The sequence below is a fragment of the Polypterus senegalus genome, chromosome 8 (assembly GCF_016835505.1).
Source record: "Polypterus senegalus isolate Bchr_013 chromosome 8, ASM1683550v1, whole genome shotgun sequence".
Taxonomy (NCBI): Eukaryota; Metazoa; Chordata; class Cladistia; order Polypteriformes; family Polypteridae; genus Polypterus; species Polypterus senegalus.
This window is the reverse complement of record NC_053161.1, coordinates 194,612-217,939: the sequence shown is the minus strand read 5'-3', so window position 1 is coordinate 217,939 and position 23,328 is coordinate 194,612. Positions and strand designations below refer to the sequence as shown.

Below are 23,328 nucleotides of genomic sequence, written 5' to 3'. Positions count from 1 at the left end.
ACAATGTAGTTTTCATCCACAGCCATTGCTGGATACTACAGGGGCTGCAGGGGGGAGCAAAGAGTCATATGTGCCCTATAACCCGGAAGTGCGTCATAGGAAGAGCGACAACAGAAGTGACGTACTTCCGGGGTGAAAAAAAGGACTTGTACCTGACCCGGAAGTGATAAAGAATCACATGGACTGGGGATTGGGAACACTTCCGGGTCAGGGAGTATAAAAGGACTGTGGGAGCTCCCAGACGGTGAGCTGAGCTGGGTGGAAGGGTGGCAACGCATCTGGGAGTGGTGGAGAGTATTATTGATTTGTAATTGTGTTTATTCATGAGTATAGTGGAGAGTAGGGTGATTTGTGCACTGTTGCATAGAAATAAAGTCAACTTTTGGACTTTAATCTGGTGTCTGGAGTCTTGGACAGGGGTTCAAGGAAGCGATACTACCCCCTATCTGTCACAACAGGTTTACCTTTACACTGTTTATTTTTAGGTAATGTATTAAGCTGAGTTTGAAATTAAAGTGTTTTGGGGGTATATTTAGGGTTTAAGCTATGAAAAATGGCATTTTATTTAACCATATCCAAAATTCGTGGTTTTTCACAATTCCGAGGGTGCTCTAGGAACCTAACCCCTGTTAATTTTGGGAGTGTACTGTGTGTGTGTGTGTGTATATATATATATATATATATATATATATATATATATATATATATATATATATATATATATATATATATATATAAATAGTCAGTCAGTTTATATTTCAAATGACCCAAATCAAACAAAATACTAAATAAATTCAGTAAACTCAGCAATCAACCACTGATGTTTCAAATATGCCTTCTCTTAGATTAAAACTGTTGGTTGTTGACATTTTGCATGCCTTTTTGGGTGTCTATCCATTAACCTACTTGTACTGTTGTAATCTGTCTCTAACTTCCCCATCTTAAGGACCAATAAGTAAAAGATACTCTTTTATTAAAAGTGTTGAGAGTATGACAAAATAAGCTAAAGATTTTCAATGATGAGAAGTAGGTCTTCGTTTTAAAACACTGACATTATATACATATACATGCATACTGTACATACATAAATACAGACACACATATACATACATACATATATACATTATAATATACATTATTGTTATATATTATTATATATTTATATATACACACACACACACATACATACACATATATATATATATATATATATATATATATATATATATATATATATATACATATACATATATATATATATACACACATACTGTACATACATACTAGAGAGCTCTGCCCCGCGCTTACTTTGCTCGCCAACCCCCAGGTTTGATTAACCGGAAGTACAATTTAAAAAGATAGTTTTTTTCATGGGAATTGTTACATATGCATTATGTTCATTTTTACTTTAAAACTTCAGTAAAAACAATATTTGGAATTAACTTTTCTTCAAGATCGCATTGAATTTTGATTCCTTATTTGGTCTTACATCGTGATAACGCAACGTATAACTGCTCGTGAGTGAATATCATGTCTTTCTCTCTTATAAATAAACCGACTTTTTCTAATGTTTATCATTGTGATTTGTTAATTGTCATTGCAAAAGCTATTCTCACGGGAAACTGTAAACATATTAATATGAGTGGTATAGCAAGATCTCCTTTTGTGTCTAATGTTATTCACGAAATATGTACTACATTACCTTTCTTGTCGCCTGTTAAAATTTTACATGTTAGAACTGTTCTACCAATTTTCAATACAACTAATCTTGTCTCATTGCATAGCCCATCATTCATATATTAATTACGTAATAACATCACGATACATCCTTCTTTCAACAGTAATTCGGTCACACTCTTTTTTGTTTTTTGCCATATTTAATGTTGAGGAATTTGCGCATACTTATGTGCTTTTGCATTTACGTCTGTTTATTAAGTTCCAAATAAGCCAATAACTTTGTATTTCTATTTTTCGCTAGCTCTAAAGCTTCTGCTTCTTCACCCTCTTTAAATTGAATCATATTCTGACCTGGTAATTGAATCAGTAATAATTCAACAGAATGACTTTGACCGTGCATTTGCAATTCCATTAAATGCCACCCGCTTTCCATTGCACTGAAGTATCTATATATGCTTGTACCTCGTCCTGAGACTGTTCTTTTAGTAAAGTAAAAATAAAATAAAATAAACTCCATTATGACCTTTATGAATGTACTTGTAGATGTACTTAATACACATAACCAATGCACAATACTCGACATTAATATGTCAAATTATTATACAACTAGCAAAATACCCGCGCTTTGCAGCGGCAAATTTTTATTAAGAAGAAAATTAAACCCTTTTAAACTGAGGGAAAATATACCAGTAATTATTTGTTAAGGATCTCTTTGTATGACCAAGCTGTGCGCTGAGCTTACTCTTGAGCATGCAACGTACAGTTGGCCATGTGAAAAGTAATCTTGTTTCAAATCTCACAGCTTGGATTGCTGTCATAATTGGTTCGACTTTCATGGTTTATTTCAATTACGACAGTATTTATAGGACTTGTTTTGAAGAGACATTCGGCATCTGTCAAGCGTTGTAAGTATAAAACCGGTTTCATCGATAACTTCACATCCAGCTTTTGAGAGTTTAAACATTCATAAACATCAAAGTGTCCACTACTGAAATCGTCATCTGTGAATCTAAGATGTTTAAGAGGCATTGGCGGTTGTCGAAAGGTGTAAAATATTTGGCCATTTCGGTACACTTGAAAGCGACAACCGAACAATTCAGCGGCAGCAATCAACTCACATGCAGATCCATAGGTGAAGGGCTTAAGCATTTCACTCTTATAGTGCTCCTGTGTAGTATAATTATCTCCTGTACCATCATCCGTCCACACCTTGAACCTGTCCCAGTCATTCAATACATAAGACACAATGTTCCTCCGGATATCAAGAGTGAGCCTGATATGGCCGTGCAATATGTAACAAAGAGAATGGAAAAGGTAGGTGCCATCTCTGGGCATGGAAACAACTCGGTAAGTGACAGTTCCTTAATCGATGGTGATCACCTTGATAGACATGTTAATGGGGGTACGGTTGGAATGATAAAGGAAATGGGTACCTGAAAAATGTAAAGTAAGTCTAAATTACCTACACAATAACTATAATCGTAATAAATGAACAATAAAACAGCCGAGAAGCCGTGGATTAAATTAAAAGGCTGTAGTTATCAGCAGGGAGACGTGAATCCCGTGGCGTAGCCGCGGAGCTGCAGGCTATGGACGTATATATGTACGTAAGTAGGATTCAGTTAGCGTTGGGAACCCGCGTACCAAATTTCTTGAAGATGGGCCCATAAGTAACAAAGACCGTTGAAAAGTTCAATATGGCCGCCGACAGTGGCATCATACCACCGAAATAAGTATGTATATTGGTTTCAGTTAGCGCAGGGAAGCCGCCAACCAAATTTCGTGAAGATGGGGTCAGCCTTCTACCTACACGAGAAGTTGGAGAATTAGTAACATTGGAAAGTTCAATATAAGCTGTAAGGAATGAGCCTGCCAAATTTCAGCCTTCTACCTACACGGGAAGTTGGAGAATTAGTAATGAGTGAGTGAGTGAGTAAGTGAGTGAGTGAGTGAGTGAGGGCTTTGCCTTTTATAAGTATAGATTCGTCACATGTTGGTTTATCATAAATGCGACTGTGATCTTTTGGGTTCTTTTAGAAATCCAAGAAAATTTCTTTGTCCATGTTTTGCAGATAAATTTTGTGTAAAATGCGATACTTTTGGACATATGGATTTGTATACATTATTGGCAGTATAATTTCTATTATGTCCAATCGTTTAACTCTTTCGATTCCATGTTGTATCGCTTCTCCTTGATCATAAACATACACCTGACCGAACTGTGGTTTCTTCGAAATTAAACTTGTCATAGTTTTAATTGTTACGGGACCACAGATTCTCATAGTGTATGGTCCATTATTGTGTAAATCTATGTTTTGTGCATTGAATGATGCAAGCGCGAAAAGATTATTGTAGACATGTATATTTTGCCTATAGTGTTTGTTGATTTCACTTTCACCAAACAACAAATCTTTTAATTCTCGCGGATACGCCTCTTCATTGGGAAGCAACACTACTTTTCTCTGATGGCAACACAAATTAGACGATCTACAAGTCTCCAACTTAAACTCTAAAGCCTCACAATATCTACATACTTCTGACATATCACCTATGTCCATATAGTCAATCTCTTTTTACTGTTCCGTTATTTCACCAAGTAATAATTTCCGTTTGTTTGCGCTAATGTGATCTTTACTCTCATTTTTTGATACTTTTGAATTTTACTACTTTCATAAGCTTTAACTTGCTCTGCCTGTGTATCGCACCAACCTTTCTTCTTCGCTTATTTATTATTTATATTATTATTGTTCACTTTTGTATTTTTTTGGGCATTCTTTTCTCTCCATCGCTTTTGGGTCTCTTTTCAACGCGCTGCTCTTTTTTCTTTACTTAGTCATTTTTGAAGTTCTTTATCCAACAACTGAGAGGTTAGATGACCGTGATCTTGTTTGAAAATGTTTTTAAGTAGGGTGTGACTTGCAAAGGTCACCGTCTAATGGGATTTGCTTCCAAAGGATGTCAGCATGATGTGACTTGACCATGTTGCGAGATGTGTCTCTCTGTCTCTCTTCAAAAGATCACGTCTCGTCACCAAAAAGTCCCATCCCAGGGTTTTTTTTTTTTATTATATATATATAAAAAATATAAATAAACACACACACACACACACTCTGACTTTTAGTACATTGCTAATACATTAACATTTGTGCAATGTATGTCATGTTGCAAAATTACCATTTTGGAATAAAATAACATTTATTAAAAAATAATTCTACAATGAATAAACGGTTTGAGGGTGAGAATGCTATCTCTTGCAATTGAATAAGCTGAAATGTCAAAAACGTGAACCATGCCTTTTCTAAAAAACAATACACTCTCCAACAGTGAAGTAAATTAATCCCTTGAGTAAGTATATGCTAAGTCAATTATGAATGCAATAGACTGCCTTTTGTAGCTGTAGTACTAGAAGAAATTCTTACTTACATGTCTGGCTAACATGTCACTTTTCTTAGGTTTATACTGTATACAACTTCCCTAATCAGATTTTATTCTTATTTAAAAAACAATCTTAATTTTATTGGAAAAATAACTATTAATTGACAGGACTCACAAGTTTACATTTTTCATTTTAAAAGATGTAAGAAAACTCCCAAGAAGCACAAAAAAAGGCCACATTGTAGCTAAGCAGATATTTTAGCTAACCAGTCTGAAGCGAAAAAGACAAAATCATGCTAAGCAGAAACTAAATTTTGTATGCCTAATAAACATACGCTTATTCTTGCAAAGGAGTATACACACAGTACAAAGAAATGAAAGAAAATAGTTGAATACCCTAGTCAAGAGTACATCTACCCATGCAGGCAACCAGGCATACGTAATGCCAGCACACAAAAAACAGAGGCAGATTGCACACTCAGTTCATGCAAACAAAAAATGAGGTACTCTTAAAAATAGACTCAGAAGGTGATGCACTTACGAGTTTGGAGGGATGACTTGATAAGAGCTCAGTATGCTTTTGAGAAGGGGAGACAGAGAAAGGGACAGACAGAAAAAAATTATGACTACAAACCAACTGTTGCTTTGAATTTTAAAGTAATAAAAATTAAACATTTCTTTGGGGTTAAGATTTAAGAAACATCTAGAAAATGTGCTTTCCGGGTGGTCACTGAATATACAGCATTTGCTAATGTAATACATCTGCAACAATAAATGTACTGGATCCAGATTTCAACAGAAATCAAGTCCACTTTTTGCATATACTTTCACATCTTTTATATGACTCAACAAGCAATGCTTAAAATTGGACAGCTTCTTCTGCAATATCCTTTACCTACTTGAAATACAGTGACTAAGAAACAAACTTTTGATCAGTCACACCCATCTGCAAATAAGTGTATAACATGAAACAGAAAGGCCATTGCTTGATTAGACATAATCTGCTTCTTTCACAAGAAAGCATTCAGTATTTAATGTTTCAGTTCTTAGATTGAGCTTAGTTTATAACAGCCATAGCGGTGCAAAACAATCAACTACAGCCCCAATAAACTAATCAGAATTTTGTTGCACGGCATTCTACTTTCACACTAACTGTCAACAAAACCACACCAACTGTGAGTTGCTGATATGGTGTAAATGTAATAGAATATTAGAAGTTGAGAGTTCCATGAAGGAACATGCCTAGAAAGCTACACCCTCACTGCAACACTGAGTAACACAGTGGAAACGCAACTGCACAACAAACAAACAAACAAATGGTTTTTAAGAATATCAAAAAAGTTCTTTACAGGCAGCTTCAACTTACCAAAAAAGTTTCACATATTTCCTTTTTAAACTGCTGTTAAAACTACTGTACAGCATGATTGAAACCAAAACTATATCCACGAAAGTTTGAGAACCTTGATTATACTGGAATTTTGGCTACATTGAGCAAATGCTTAATTTATGAACTAGTCTTTTATACTGTACATGGCTAACAAAAGGACACAAAAGCAACTGATAAGAATCATTTTTCTCAATTCAATTTAAACTTCATTAAAAGCCTGCATTCAAATCTGTCAATTACTTTTTGTATACAGTAATACCTCCTCGATCGCGGGGGTTGTGTTCCAGAACCCCCCGCGATAGATGAAAATCCGCGAAGTAGAAACCATATGTTTGTATGGTTATTTTTATATATTTTAAGCCCTCATAAACTCTCCCACACTGTTACCATTATTAGAGCCCTCTAGACATGAAATAACACCCTTTAGTCAAAAGTTTAAACGGTACTCCATGACAAGACAGAGATGACAGTTCTTTCTCACAATTAAAAGAATGCAAACATATCTTCCTCTTCAAAGAATGCGTATCAGGAGCAGGGAATGTCAGAGAGAGAGAGCGAGAGAAAAGCAAACAATCAAAAAATCAATACGTGCTTTTAAGTATGTCGAAGCAGAGAAAAGCAAACAATCAAGCACCGCGCGGGAAAAATATCGTATATCATTGAGGAGCTTTATTTAATATGTAATATATGCTCTGATTGGGTAGCTTCTAAACCATCCGCCAATAGCGTCCCTTATATGAAATCAACTGGGCAAAAAAACTGTGGAAGCATGTAGCATAAATTAAAAGACATATTGTCCGCAGAAATCCGCGAACCAGCGAAAAATCAATGATATACAGTACAGGCCAAAAGTATGTACACACCTCCTCATTCAATGTGTTTTCTTTATTTTCATGACCATTTACAGCACTCCATCACTCTCCTTCTTGGTCAAATAGCCCTTACACAGCCTGGAGGTGTGTTTGGGGTCATTGTCCTGTTGAAAAATAAATGATCGTCCAACTAACCTGACTTCTGCACAACACAACTGCTGGTCCCAACCCCATTGATAAAGCAAGAAATTCCACTAAATAACCCTGATAAGGCACACCTGTGAAGTGAAAACCATTTCAGGTGACTACCTGTTGAAGCTCATCGAGAGAATGCCAAGAGTGTGCAAAGCAGTAATCAGAGCAAAGGGTGGCTATTTTGAAGAAACTAGAATATAAAACATGTTTAGTTATTTCACCTTTTTTTGTTAAGTACATAACTCCACATGTGTTCATTCATAGTTTTGATGCCTTCAGTGAGAATCTACCAATGTAAAATGGTCATTAAAATAAAGAAAACACATTGAATGAGGAAGTGTGTTCAAACTTTTGGCCTGTACTGTATATTTAGATATGCTTACATTTAAAATCCGCGATGGAGTGAAGCCGTGAAAGTCGAAGGACGATATAGCGAGGGATCACTGTACTTTAACACATTGTTTTAGTATAAGCAAGGGGTATGAGAATTAACTTTGAGTTGAATAAAACTACAGGGCACACAAAAATATACAGGGAAACAGTTTATACAAGAGGCTAGTCATCTTTATGGTCATTTCAGCATATAATGCCTTCAGTTCATAGTAATGTGTCTGGGCATGTAATAATCCAACAGTCTTCTGAATCAGGCAAGAACCTTGTGCTACTCATTTTGATTGTGCACTGAACATTAATTTTACTATTTTATAATAAAAACATATCCATAAATATGACATCAGTTAATCTGCTTGTGAGATAGGACTTCTGATTTAAACAACAGATGTTGCTCAGTGTTCTCAGTTCCCAAAGTACAAAATATAAGATGACCTGCAACAGTTTTCCTGCAAGACATATCAGTTAGACAGAAAAGACGTAAATTTAAGTAATAGAATTACTTCAATTGTTTTCTTTTAAAATAATAATGTACAAACAAAAACATATCTAATTCAGTACTACTAACATACACCAAAATATACAAAATCTAACCCTAGCTCGGTTCCATCTAAACCATATTTTGCGCATTTCAGTTGGTAGGATAAGCACCAATAAAACACAGCTATTCTCTCAACAGATGATATTAACATCAAAGCTAATCAACAAAGGTGATACCCTTTAAAATAAAAGGAAAATCAAACTAAAATCTAAGCTGATTTAAATTTAACTGACAAACCCAATTTCCATGAGTCAGTAATTTTGCCTGTACTGGCTATTTGAGTGGCAGACCTGACATTGTTGATCCCTTTTAACACTAGAATTACCAAAGCTTACAAAAAACTCGTAAATCTGGCCAACCATAAATCCACTCACACCTCTCCATTCAGCGTCTTTTGTCTTATAAATGTATCGATAATCCCAAGCAGCAAGCAGCCTGCTATACCATCCCCCTCACTGTCGGAGAAACTGCAAAAAACTCTTCCAACTGAAGCCTTGTTTATCAGTGAGTCAGGTACCTAGGCTAAAAAAAAATATCGTTATTTGGAACACATACTGTACATTTCACATTTGTTCCGTGTCTACAAAGATCTATATAAAGTGCAGGATGACAGGAAATGCAAGAAATGTTGAACACATACCTAAAAGACAAACTTTTTCCATGTTTTAGTACTAATGACAAAATTAAGGCATGAAGTGTATAATGTGTGAAGACTGAACTCCAAATATCAAATAAGCACTTTCACAAACGGTACAAGTATAACAGAACAAATGTGCTTTTTTTCAACGCTATAACAGAAGAAAAAGAAATCGGGTTAGTGTGGCTTCTTATTCTGACTTCTTGGGTAGTACAGCGGTTAAAGCTGCAGTCTCCTAGTCAGAAGGTCTCGGGTTCAAGTCTTAACGTGACCCAAAATAAACGTTTTGAGTAGTGAGCTGCTCTTATTGTTACAATTATACAATAAAAACATACATTTGATTTGAGTCTGTAACAGCCGCTGTAAATGTATGGTACTTGTAAAGGTTAGCAATTTTTTTATTCAGTTTTATGCTCTCGAGTCGTGGTCACGCTCACCCCGTTCTGACACTGCTCTTTTCAAATAAAGACGAGATATAACAGGTGAACACAGATCGGAGAAAGATAACAGAAGCCATCCCCACAAGACACGTCCACTCGCATATACAGTGTATATGTGTATATATATGGGTATATCTATACTAATAAAAGGCAAAGCCCTCACTGACTGACTGACTGACTCACTCACTCATCACTAATTCTTCAACTTCCCGTGTAGGTAGAAGGCTGAAATTTGGCAGGCTCATTCCTTACAGCTTACTTACAATAGTTGGGCAGGTTTCATTTCGAAATTCTACGCGTAATGGTCATAACTGGAACCTATTTTTCTCCGTATACTGTAATGGACTTCAGCTGGATGGCCGTGGGGGGCTGAGTTGCGTCAGGAGATCGCACGAGCACAGCTGAGAAGCTTCGATGCATGTACTCCGAGCGGCTCATGTCAACTGACTTTGCAGGACTGGAAAAGATTAAATTAAGTTCATACACAAGCTACTGCTAAATATTCGCAGGCAATTTCCACAACTTAATACCGGGAATGCCTGTTGAACATCTTACATTCACAAGTACCGATTTGGGTGGTGAACAATTTGATGAATAAAACCTGTTATCTTTACAACAGTTGACAAACACAGAATATAACTTGAACACAACACATCCTCCAAATACGAACCTGATTGAAAGAAATAATGATAATCAAATCCTTGATGACAGCAACACTCATAACAGTCACAAAACTATTACATTGACAATCATGTTATGTTATTTTTTAAATGTTTCCTATTCTTAGCATAAGCACAGCTGAGAAGCTTCGATGCATGTACTACATAACGCGTTAAAAAAAATAACGCATTTAATCACAGTTTGCATTCCAAGCAAAAGGGAACTTTTGTCAATGCATGATTTCCTGGTACATCGGTTACATTGATGTACACATCAGAGCTACAAAAATGTAAGAGTCGGAAGAAAGCGCATTGCTAGCACTGATCGGAGGCAAATTTCATTTCAAAAGACTACCCGACGAAAGCCTTGATAAAAGCATGGTTTTGTGCAAACTGTGCAAAAATGAGTTTGCATACCACCGACGCATTTCAACCTTACGGTACCATCTAAATGCAAAACATGTTACAGTGAGCACAGAAACTACACTAGCAGTTCGAGTACCAACAAAAGGTGTCAGCCGCCCAAACCTCTGACAAATGACTGGCTTCAGGACCAAAATTAGTAAGTCAACATCGGTCAAACTTAGAAATTCTCTTGCAAAATGGATTGCATTGGACTGTAGACCACTAACAGTGGTGGAAGATAGGGGGTTAGAAAATGTGCTACGGTTAGCGTCAGGAGATCCAACTTTCCAACTGCCGTGCCGAAAGACTATTTCAAGTAAAATTCAACAGCTTTATGACACTGAAAAGCAAGCAAAATTAGATCCATTACAGAAATCGGACTTTGTGGCTCTTACTGGGGATCATTGGACTTCCGTGACTGTTAATAATTCTAATTACATCTAATTACAAAATGTTCAATGATCACACTGTTTTAGCCTAATGTACAAAATAATTTTGGTTAAGGTTACTCAGAGTTTAAAGTTGAAGCTGGTCAAATTACCTTTTATGTTTCTGCCTTATTTTTTTTAAGAAGAAAAACTGCACTTTATTATGAAATTTTTGTTACTATTATTTAAAGAAAATACCATTCTGAAAATGTACTTACCATACCATACCATATTTATTTGTTGAGCGCTTAAAAACACAGCATTACAACTGACCGAAGCGCTGTACAGTTACAACAAGCAGGACTAAAAGCAAAATATTAAAAACAAACATTAAGAGAGAATTAAAACAGAGATACTAAAACAGGTCAGGGGACCAAATAAAATAGAGAAAATAGCAAAAGGCAAGTGGAAAATGAAACAGGTTAAGAATTAAAAGCCAATGTGAAGAACTGCGTTATTAGGCGAGATTTGAATGTGGTGACTGAAGCGGCTTGCCTAACCACTAAGGGCAGGGAGTTCCAGAGCCTGGGTGCACAGACGGAGAAAGCCCTTTCACCACGAGCTTTAAAATGTGCCTTGGGAACGGTTAGGAGCAGCTGATTTGCGGATCTAAGAACACGAGGGGGATTGTGACAATGGAGCAAGACACTCAAATAGGCGGGGGCTAGACCGTTTAATGCCTTATAGGTGAGGAGGAGATTATGAATCTAACCGGCAGCCAGTGTAGGGTTTTTAAAATCGGTGAAATGTGTTGGATTCTGCTACTTCCAGTTAGAAGCCTTGCAGCCGCATTTTGAGCCAGTTGGAGTCTAGAAAGAGTGGCTTTACTAATACCAAAAAGGGAGGAATTAGAGTAGTCAAGCCGGGACGTAATGAATGCATGGATTACTGATTCCAGGAGGTGGTTAGACAGAATAGGCTTGAGTTTGGCGATTCGCCTTAGATGGAAAAAGCAGGATTTTACTGTGCTGTTGACTTGAGCATCCATTTTCAGGAGCGTATCCATTTTGATTCCAAGATTGGAGACAGACGAAGTTACTGGAATGGGAAGAGAAACGAGGCCAAGGGGTGGAGCCTGTTTGCAGTCGGGACTAAAAACAATGACCTCGGTTTTTGAATCGTTCAGGTGAAGGAAGTTTACAGCCAGCCAGTCCTTAATGTCAGCTAGGCAGTCGAGGAGAGGTTTGGTGGAGTCAGTTGGCTTGAGGGAGAAATAAATTTGGCAGTAGTCAGCATATAGGTAATATGAAATTGCATGTTTTCTAAAAATTGCACCTAAAGGCAGGATGTAGATTGAAAAAAGTAGTGGCCCTAAAATGGAACCCTGGGGGACCCCACATGGGAGTGGGACTGATTCAGATGAAAAATCGTCTAGCATGACTCTGAGAGTCCTGTTGCAGAAATATGACCTGAACCAGTCGAGGGCTGAGCCAGATACACCAACCCAGGATTCGAGTCGGGAGATCATGATGTCGTGGTCGATTGTGTCGAAGGCAGCAGATAAGTCGAGAAAAACCACTTTATTACCACTTTATTTTTAAGTCTGCCCAATTTTAGCCAGGGATGATATTTTTGTTTCTGTTTTGAATTGAAATGCAGTTTAAATACATTTTTTTTTCAGAAATTAAAAGAGCTTGAGTTTACAATATTCATGTCCATGTCTATTATTTGATTCTGTCGCCCACTAAAACCCTTTTGAATAAAACAAAAAACATTTGCAATTTGGGGCAAATTTTCATGTACGATTACATACGATAAATCAAGATCAATTAATTGCACACCCTCTAATTAATTAGATTAATTTTTTTAATCAAGTCCCACCCCTAATATATATATATATATATATATATGTGTGTGTATATATGTATACAGTATATATGTGTATATATTTATGTATATATGTATATGTGTAAATATATGTGTATATATATATATATATATATATATATATATGTGTATATGTATATATGTTTATATGTGAGTGTGTGTGTGTGTATATATATATATGCCAGCAACACTGATGACAATGACAACACGATTACATTGTCAATCATGTTACGTTATTATTAAAATGTTTCCTTTTCTTTTTCATTACTTCTTTAACACACTACTTCTCCGCTGCGAAGCGGGTATTTTGCTAGTCTATACTAATAAAAGACAAAGCCCTCACTGACTCACTCACTCACTCACTCATCACTAATTCTCCAACTTCCCGTGTAGGTGGAAGGCTGAAAGTTGGCAGGCTCATTTCTTACAGCTTACTTACAAAAGTAAGGCAGGTTTCATTTCGAAATTCTACACGTAACGGTCATAACTGGAACCTGCTTTCGTCCATATACTGTATGCGGCTATAGCCTGCAGCTCAGTCGCCATGTGAGGTGGAGTTGCGTCTCGCATCATCACGCCTCACACGTAATTGAGTGCCTGCCCATATAAGGTAAATATTCTTGGGTGAAGGAGTGTGCTTGGCATATTCATAAGTGCAGCTGCTGCGGAAACCCTCCCTCAGCGAAAGTGCGAGAGAAACTTTTTAGTGCCGGGTCTGAGCTAAAATTACACAAAGCTGTGGACATCGCAAGATCGCACAAGACATTTGCGAGATACAAGTTTAATGAGATGACGCAGGGTATAAAGCCTCGATGCTAAAGACCTGGCAAAGTCATGGAGAACATGGAAGGACGAGTTCACATTATACACAAAGCTTGCAAAGCCGGAGGCAAAGGAAAACACTAAGGTCAGATTATTCCGTTATCTTATTGGAGAGAGCGGCAGAGAATTGTGTCAGGCATAAGCTTGAGTGGTGGGCCGTCAAGGCCTGCAAAGTCTTCTCTGCTGGCCTAAAAAAATACATTTTTTGGTAATGGTACATTTAGCACAAGTTAATACCGGGAATACCTGTTAAACATCTTACATTCATGAGTAGCGATTTGCGTAGTGAACACTTCGATAAATGAAATCTGTTATCTTTATAACGGTTGACAAACACGGAATGTAACTTCAAAACAACACATCCTCCAAATACAAACCTGATTGAAAGAAATAATGATAATCAAATTCTTGATGACAGCAACACTCATAACAGTTAACAATTACATTGACAATCAGGTTATGTTATTTTTAAAATATTTCCTTTTCTTTTTCATAACTTCTTTCACACTACTTCTCCGCTGCGAAGCGCGTGTATTTTGCTAGTATGTATATTTATATACACACACACATACATACACATATATATATTGTGGCATATATGTATATTGTGGCAGTAGGGGGTGCTAGTGCTCCCTTGAACACCCAGGTAACCAGGTAAAACTCAGACACCAAATAAAAGTCCTAGACTTTTTATTAATTAACAATACTGTGCACAAAGCACACTCCACACTACTCATAAATTAAACACCACTACAATAATGTTCTCTCCTCCTCGCCCAGACACTTCGCCCCTCTACCTCCCAGCTCAGCTCAGCTCAGCGTCTGGACTGGCCCATAGTCCTTTTATAGCCCCTGACCCGGAGGTGTTTCTGCCCAATCAGACCACAGTCCCTTATTCCTTCCAGGTCAGGGTAAACAGTCCTTTTCTTCAACCCGGGAGCACGTCGTTTCTTCCTGTCACGTGACCGTGACGCACTCCCGGGTCATAGGGCACATAAGAGCCCACAAGCCCCCCTACAGCGACTCCCTGTGGCCCCCAAGGTATCCAGCAGGGCTGTGTATAAACACTACATAGTCCATGAGGCCCTGCTGGACCTCGGGGCACGATCATGCTGTCGGGAGAGCTCCTCCTGGCGGTGAGGAACACGAAGCCGGCAGTTCTCCACAATATATATATATATATATATATAGATATATATACACACACACACACACACACACATATGTAAGCATATCTAAATTATAACACAGATTTTTCGCTGCTTCGCGGGTTTCTGCAGACAATGGGTGTTTTTTACTTCTGGTACATGCTTCCTCAGTTGGTTTGCCCAGTTGATTTCATACAAGGGGCGCTATTGGCGGATGGCTGAGAAGCTAACCAATCAGAGCACGCAGTTAAGTTCCTGTGTGCTGATTGCCTCAGTGACGGAGCACTGAATTCAATTCCGATACGTTAACCAGGAAGTCTTGTCTCGCTCATTCAGCATCAACGTGTTTCGCTGTGTAAAAAGTTAACTTTTGTGCTCTTTTGTGTTTATATTTGTGCATAGTCAAGCCCTTCGTTATGGCTCCAAAACAATCTGCTCCTGCTACTACTTCAGGGGCCATGCCCAAGCGCCAACGGAAGATGCTAACGATTGCCGAAAAGGTAAAAGTTTTGGATATGCTGAAGGAAGGGAACAGCTACACCACTGCAGGATGTCATTACGGCATCAATGAGTCCATGATTCTTTTTATTTAAAAAGGAGGAAAAGAATATAAAATCTACAGCCGCAGTGTCCTTTAACCAGGGCGCAAAACGAGTTGTAAGTGGATGTAATAAGGTGGTAGTCCGGATGGAAATCAGCTTTAGGGATTTGGATTGAAGACTTTCAGAAGAAGAACAACGGCGGTGCTACACAATCACCTGAAGAGGCTCCTTTACAAAAGCTGTGACGCTCTCCTTTGTTGTGCAGTAAAATTAAACTCATATCGGACAAGTCGTCGTGTCATTGTTTGTGAGTAACCATAATTTATTTTCTATGTACAGTACTTATTACATGTACATACGTTTAGTGTCACTGTACACATATTTAACTGTATAGAATTTTTCTTGCATTGTACGTATTTATTGCTGGTGGCCTGTCAGTCGTAATGGCTGTAACATATGTGATATCGGAGAAGCTCGATATCATTAAAATAATATTTAGGTTTTACTGTATATAAACAGTGTGTTTACATACATAATTTCAACAAATCTTACCTAATATCTAAGAGAATACAAAGGGTTTATGCTGTATAACTGTGCGGAAAATGTTTATATTCTTATCCTTGTACATCTTAAATGGTTTATTCTATGCCCAAAAAACTCATTTTCCCTCTACATACAGACTGACTGAACTTTTTTTCTCCCAAGGACAAATTTAACTTTTTACAAAGGCTCAAGAAATATTATAAACAGATACAACAACTACCACCTCCCTCAAACTCAGAAACAAATTATAAAAAGGTAGCAAACTTAAGTATGGCAAATTTATTAAACTTTGTAAATACAAATCTTAACTGTATCTCACTTATAACAATATGTATTATTCTTTTCAGTTAACTTGTTAATGTACTTCAGTAAAAACAAATAGCAATTTGGAATCCCAATCAGCCTTTTCAGCAGTAACCCCTATTTATCCAAATCAAACAAAATAATTAAATACAACTGCGTAAGTCTACACAAATTTTCTAAAATTTCATCTCTTCCATAGGTACATACTGTAATGAGCACCAGCTCCCAACCTCCTCCTCCTTCTCTTACAGGTAAATCTTCAAATCAATACAAATCGTGTCAAACCTTTTCTCATCTCTAATTAGTCATAACAATTTTAAACATAATTTTATTTTTTTTTATTTATTTATTTCAAGTAATAATATTAAGTGATTTTGCAATGAGATTCAGCACAAACAGTATTTTAATTCATATTTTCATTAATTTTTTTTTTTTAAATTTACAATAACGACTTTAAAATACATGCAAAACACTATTACAGAAAATATATGAACACTCAACAAAAGAAAATCTTTCAACATTAGAAAATCAACATCCTAAATACTAAAGTATATTAAATTAGATAAATAAGTAAAAATAGACAATATAAACAAAAAACAACATTCGACCATCACTACATCACTAGAACAGTTATACATCACTACATAACATCACTACACAATAACTGAAACACTGTCCCTTGCACTTTGCACTACTACCTACTACAAGGCATCTTTTACTAGAGAACAGTCTTTAAGTACAACAGTTGCCACAGCGGGGCTGGAATGGCTAGTCATAAATTCTGCAGCCTTAATAAAAATATGTGCAATGGGTGGTAATGAGCAATTTAGTATGTGAACCAATTAGACTTTTTTTTTTACCTAGCTAGAAGAAAAGCTCAACATATGGGTATGGCCATTTTTACTACATCGTGTTCATGAGGGACTAATGATTTTTCTCTCCGTAAGTGCAGTGGGGAGCTTGTTACTATTACAACTCCACTCATTAAACTCAAATGGTCTATGAAACTGCGCACAGCAAAAAACTGTGGACCTGCCAAAAACAACTCAGCCCAGAGTTGTCAGTGATAACATTTAAAAGTCTTTCCTGAAAACCAAATGTTCTCTCTGTTGCATTTCAGACCAATTACCCAATGTTTGTTTTATGGAGTAAGAGTATTGCTACTAACACACTGTGTTGTTTAGTAATTACTACTGTCAATGTACTCTTTTGCACATCATGTTTGCATTTTGATATTTGTATCTCTCAATATTAAATTTCTAATATTTTATTACATAATAATTAAAATATATTGTTCTTTAAAGATTTGTGAGTTAAAAGGCTTTAATAAATGCTAGTTGATCACAGCACCAACTCACACTTACAGCCATGATATAATAAAATAGTGTATTGTCTTCTTGCCATAACCATACACCACTTTAGTCATTCTCTTAAATGGGAAAGGAACAGGTGTTTAGAAAAACAAATAAAAAATGGAAATAAATCTGATTATAATTCCTGAAACTGACTCAGCAGCAATGCGCCCATAGCGTGATGTTGTGTTTTCTTGCTTCATCACCCCACTGGCATGTCATCAGCTTATTTTTTCATACCCATCACACTGTTTTAGACTCACATATCACTTCTCATTTCTGTCTTTAATGGCAGACTAGACACAGGAATAGGGAAAAATATAATTTAAGTGGCTTCTTGCCAGAAGAGATTAACTTAGAACTAAAAGAGGCAGATAAGCTTGTAAATAAAAAAAAATATATGATTAGTGGAAAGCTGCAGAGGTGGGTGAAATGTGACTGGAAATACAGAAAAGGTTTTGGTTAACATACTGCTTTAATGTTACATTGAAGATGAGCACAATACTTCATCGAGGGCAGATTGGGGTTGTTGTCCCTTTTAAAAAAAGGGGGCAGCAGGCATATTCCAGTTACTAAGAAATCACACTTCTCAGCCTCCGGAGAAAGCTTATGCTTGGGTACTGGAAGAGATAGTTTGTTCATTAGCTGATAATCAGATCCTGAAAGAACAATATGGAAAGAACAATATGGATTCCATCCTGACTTAAACAGATCTGTCTATGTCTGCGTAAAGTGCTACAAGGGTATGGTATTTAATTTATTTTATAACCAACTCCAAATTTGCAAGAGATTTATTTTTAAATACAAACTTTTTATTAAAATTTCATTTGGCCATATGATTGGCTAATGTAAGTAGTTTACTTGTTTATATTCTCAGGTTAGTTTCACTATTAACATATAATAACATTTTATTAAAATACCAAGAAGGCATATGGGTGTCATTTTTGCAATTTCCAAATGGTACATATTTTATCTTGATGTTAGTCTCTAAATCCTGCAAATAATTGCTAATATGATTACATTTTTTCAGGAAGTCACTAATAAATAATTCTCCTAACAACCTGATAGAAGTAATAAGTAATCCATCCATCCATCTTCTAACCCGCTGAATCCGAACACAGGGTCATGGGGGTCTGCTGGAGCCAATCCCAGCCAACACAGGGCACAATGCAGGAACCAATCCCGGGCAGGGTGCCAACCCACCGCAGGACACACACAAACACACCCATACACCAAGCACACACTAGGGCCAATTTAGAATCGCCAATCCACCTAACCTGCATGTCTTTGGACTGTGGGAGGAAACCAGAGCACCCGGAAGAAACCCACGCAGACACGGGGAGAACATGCAAACTCCACGCAGGGAGGACCCGGGAAGCGAACCCAGGTCTCCTAACTGCGAGGCAGCAGCCACCGTGCCGCCCCAGTAATAAGTAATGTATTACTTTATTTGCATAACTCGGATTACAAACAATATACCCATAATAAATCAAATGTCAGTGCTTATCACAGGGCAAACTTGAGAAAAACATCTGAAAATGGTTAAAATGTATTGTCCAATTAAAATATAGGTGTTGTAGTCCATACAGGGATACACTCACCAGTCTTAACCTGTCACCAGCCAGCAGATAAACCCTCAAGAGCAGGGAATATAAAACAATGCAAGGTGGCCACTAAGGTGGCTTTAAAAGGAAACTTGATCAAAAAGATACAGTAATCCAGTCAATCGTACAACACAGAAGTACTCACAAAAGATAAATAAGGCTCATGAGAATCAAATACTATCCTGAAATTCTGTCCTTGGTTTCATGCCTCTTAAACACCTGGATTCCCTCTGGAGATTAAGCCAGGGAAAGTATAATGTTAAAATCATGTATACATCAGCATGACATACATTAAACTATGCTTTAAAATCCTGAGATGCCTATTAAAATGATCAGGATTACTATTTGAAATAAGCAGTATTATATAACTTTCCTATTGATATCTTAATATGATGTGCATAATGTGTAGTCTAATAAACTGTAAAACAGAAAAATCAGAAAGTATAGTTTTTTTTTTTTGTTTTACTAAACTTCTTATGACTGTTTGAAAACTAATATACTACTATCAGACATCTTGATACACTGCTACAAAACTGACTTGTTTAGGTTTAGTAAGATTATGACAATCCATTACTACACATATGCATTTTTCAACAAATTTTTTGATCTGTGCCCTCCCCCACAATAACCTGTTGTCTAAAGCGGAGGTGCAAAAGCTTTAGATTTATCAAAAATTTCAATCTCCAGTTTTCGAAGAATCTCAACGTTTTTGGGTCCCATGATACCGAAAATATCAATATCTTGATGGTGGGGGTGTGTGTGTGTGTGTGTGTGTGAGACAGTTTCTTGAGGACGGTCTAGAGCTAAAATGGCTGGATAGAAAAATACCAAACTTGAAACTTAAATCTGTTATGAGATGATAATGATGCTGATTAGTTTTTGAGCCAAATCGTGCAAGAGAAAGAAGCACACTCAAATACAATAATTCTGCAATTAATTATGAATTATTTTCTTCAGTCGCTATTGTAATGACCTGTTTTATGATCAGAAAGATCAGCATCAGAGCAGTAAATGATTACTGAAATGTTATAGAATAGTTTGTGTAACTTAGTTCCTAGGGCGCAAAACCTACAGACGCTCACTTCTGACGTTATGAACAGACCATTTGGCAGAAAATTAAGAATAAAAATCTGATTATTGCCCGATTATGTTTTCATATTTACATTAAAAAATAATAAAATCACATTTAACAAAGAAATGTTCATTTCTATGATGCAGGTATTCATTTGTACTAAAATCTAACCATGTTCTTCAACCTATAACACATTTAACTCCTTTACTGAATTATGCAAAACATAATACTATTCTATGAAATATAAATTCAAAATAATAAACAGAATTTTCACAAGTTTGATTGACTTATTTGAAATGGGCCTGCCTGAGAATTATCTTACATTTATCCTCTTTATTTGCTACATTTTCTAATACTCCAGTGGATTGTGTAGGTATTCAGACCCCTTCATTTTCTGTACAATTTACTGTGTTATAGATTTCATTTTAAATGGATACATTTACCATTTTTGCCCACCAATCTTTACACAATAACTCAGAATGACAAAGTGGGAGCATGATCAAGTTTTCACTTTGCCATCTTTGATTATTAAGTTTAAATTGATTGGCAAAAATAGAATATTTATACATTTAAAATTAAATCTACAACACATTAGTGTGCAGAAAGTGAAGGGGACTGAATACTTTCTGAATGCACTGTAATAAGCAGCAACTGATAAAACTTATCAGGAAAAGCACCACCTTTTTTTTAAAGCGTACAAAAGCACCATCTGGAGGAAATGGGGAGTGGTAATGTTTTCATATTTTTTAATAATCTTTATTATATCATAAAACAAATTCCACATAACAAAAAAATGCAAGGCTATGAGGAAATCATTTGACAGAAGACTCAGTACTCATTTTTTTTTAATTGTCTTTTATATTAATTTTAACTATAATTTTTATTTCAACTAAAATTATATTATCACTGCTAGTTTTGGCTTTAGTCTTAGTTTTCATGAACCTTAATAACCCTGCACCATTAAATGATCAATAACTGCTTTTCAACAACATTGAAAGGAATTGTTTTTGATGCACACTTCAAGAAAGTAATGATATCTCAGCAATGACTCAAAAATCAAAGACCAAATTTTCTGGAGATGTTCATGACATTATAAGCTAGCTTTAGTAAAAAAAAAAATGACCAATTTTAAAATATAGTTTTTTTTTCCACTATTCAATTTTAATATTATAATCACTCATAACATGATATTTTTTTTTATTTTACAGGTAGCATAGTATTTACAAAAAATATAGACCTAGAAAAGAATAAAAAAATATGAGAAACATTTAGGGAGATATACCCAGTCAAAGTCATATTCCCCCCTCTCCCAATAAGTTCAGACTTTGTTAGCTTAAATCTCCCTTAATATTGATCCAAGCCACATCCAATTTCAGTTCCATGATTTACTCATATGACCAAATCAGCAAGTGTGATGGTTTGAAATGAAATTACCCTATAATGCCAAGGAGGACAAAAACAGGTTTACAATAACAAATGAAAGAAATATAAATATAATAAGTGTGCAGGTGCATTAGAAACAAAGGTAAATATACAAGAAAAAGAACAAGACATCAGGGCCCCACTGGGCCTAACTATACTACTCAAAAGAATTAAAGGAACACTTTTTAATCAGAGTATAGCATAAAGTCAATGAAACTTATGGGATATTAATCTGGTCAGTTAAGTAGCAGAGGGGGTTGTTAATCAGTTTCAGCTGCTGTGGTGTTAATGAAATTAACAACAGATGCACTAGAGGGGCAACAATGAGATGACCCCCAAAACAGGAATGGTTTAACAGGTGGAGGCCACTGACAATTTTCCCTCCTCATCTTTTCTGACTGTTTTTCACTAGTTTTGCATTTGGCTACAGTCAGTGTCACTACTGGTAGCATGAGGCGATACCTGGACCCTACAGAGGTTGCACAGGTAGTCCAACTTCTCCAGGATGGCACATCAATACGTGTCATTGCCAGAAGGTTTGCTGGTCTCCTGCACAGTCTCAAGGGCATGGAGGAGATTCTAGAAGACAAGCAGTTACTCTAGGAGAGCTGGAGAGGGCCATAGAAGGTCCATAACCCATCAGCAGGACCAGTATCTGCTCCTTTGGGCAAGGAGGAACAGGATGAGCACTGCCAGAGCCCTACAAAATGACCTCCAGCAGGCCACTGGTGTGAATGTCTCTGACCAAACAACCAGAAAGACTTCATGAGGGTGACCCAAGGGCCCCATGTCCTCTAATGGGCCCTGAGCTCACTGCCCAGCAGCATGCAGCTCGATTGGCATTCGCCATAGAATACCAGAATTGGCAGATGCACCACTGGTGCCCTGTGCTTTTACAGATGAGAGCAGGTTCACCCTGAGCACGTGACAGAAGTGAAAGGGTCTGGAGAAGCCATGGAGAACATTATGCTGCCTGTAACATCATTCAGCATGAGCAGTTTGGTGGTGGGTTAATGATTGTCTGGGGAGGCATATCCATGGAGGGTCACACAGACCGCTACAGGCTTGACAAAGGCACCTTGGCTGCCATTAGGTATCAGGATGAAATCCTTGGACCCATTGTCAGACCCTATGCTGGTACAGTGGCTCCTGGTGCACGACAATTCCTGGCCTCATGTGGTGAGAGTATGCAGGCAGTTCCTGGAGGATGAAGGAATTGATACCATTGACTGGCCACCACACTTTCCTGACCTAAATCCAATAGAACACCTCTGGGACATTATGTTTTGGTCCATCCAATGCCACCAGGTTGCACCTCAGACTGTCCAGGAGCTCAGTGATGCCCTGGTCCAGATCTGGGAGGAGCCCCCACAACACCATCTGTCATCTCATTAGAAGCATGCACCGATGTTGTCAGGCATGTATACAAGAACACAGGGGCCATACAAAGTGCTGCGTACAATTTTGAGTTGCTGCAATTCAATTTTGGCAAAATGGACTAGCCTGCCACATAATTTTTTCACTCTGATTTTTGGAGCGTCTTTGAATTCAGGGCTCTGTAGGTTGATCATTTTCATTTCCATCAAACGATGTGGCATCCTTTCGTTCCTAACACATTACCCAGTCTATATCAGTATAGATATCCAGGAGGATTTCTTTTTCCCATTGAGATCTGATGTGTTTTCAAAGTGTTCCTTTAATTTTTTTGAGCAGTTTATATATGGGTTATCAACCTGGTTGGTTGACT

General features: G+C 37.0%; 1 protein-coding gene across 1 annotated transcript in view; it reads right to left on the bottom strand.

Moving 5' to 3' along the window:
* Positions 1–23,328, bottom strand: part of erc1b (ELKS/RAB6-interacting/CAST family member 1b) — a 559,966-nt gene that overhangs the window by 396,459 nt on the left and 140,179 nt on the right. Inside the window, exon 10 of the mRNA XM_039760564.1 lies at positions 5,594–5,629. Coding sequence (XP_039616498.1) covers positions 5,594–5,629 — 36 coding nt within the window. The remainder of the gene's footprint in view (positions 1–5,593; positions 5,630–23,328) is intronic.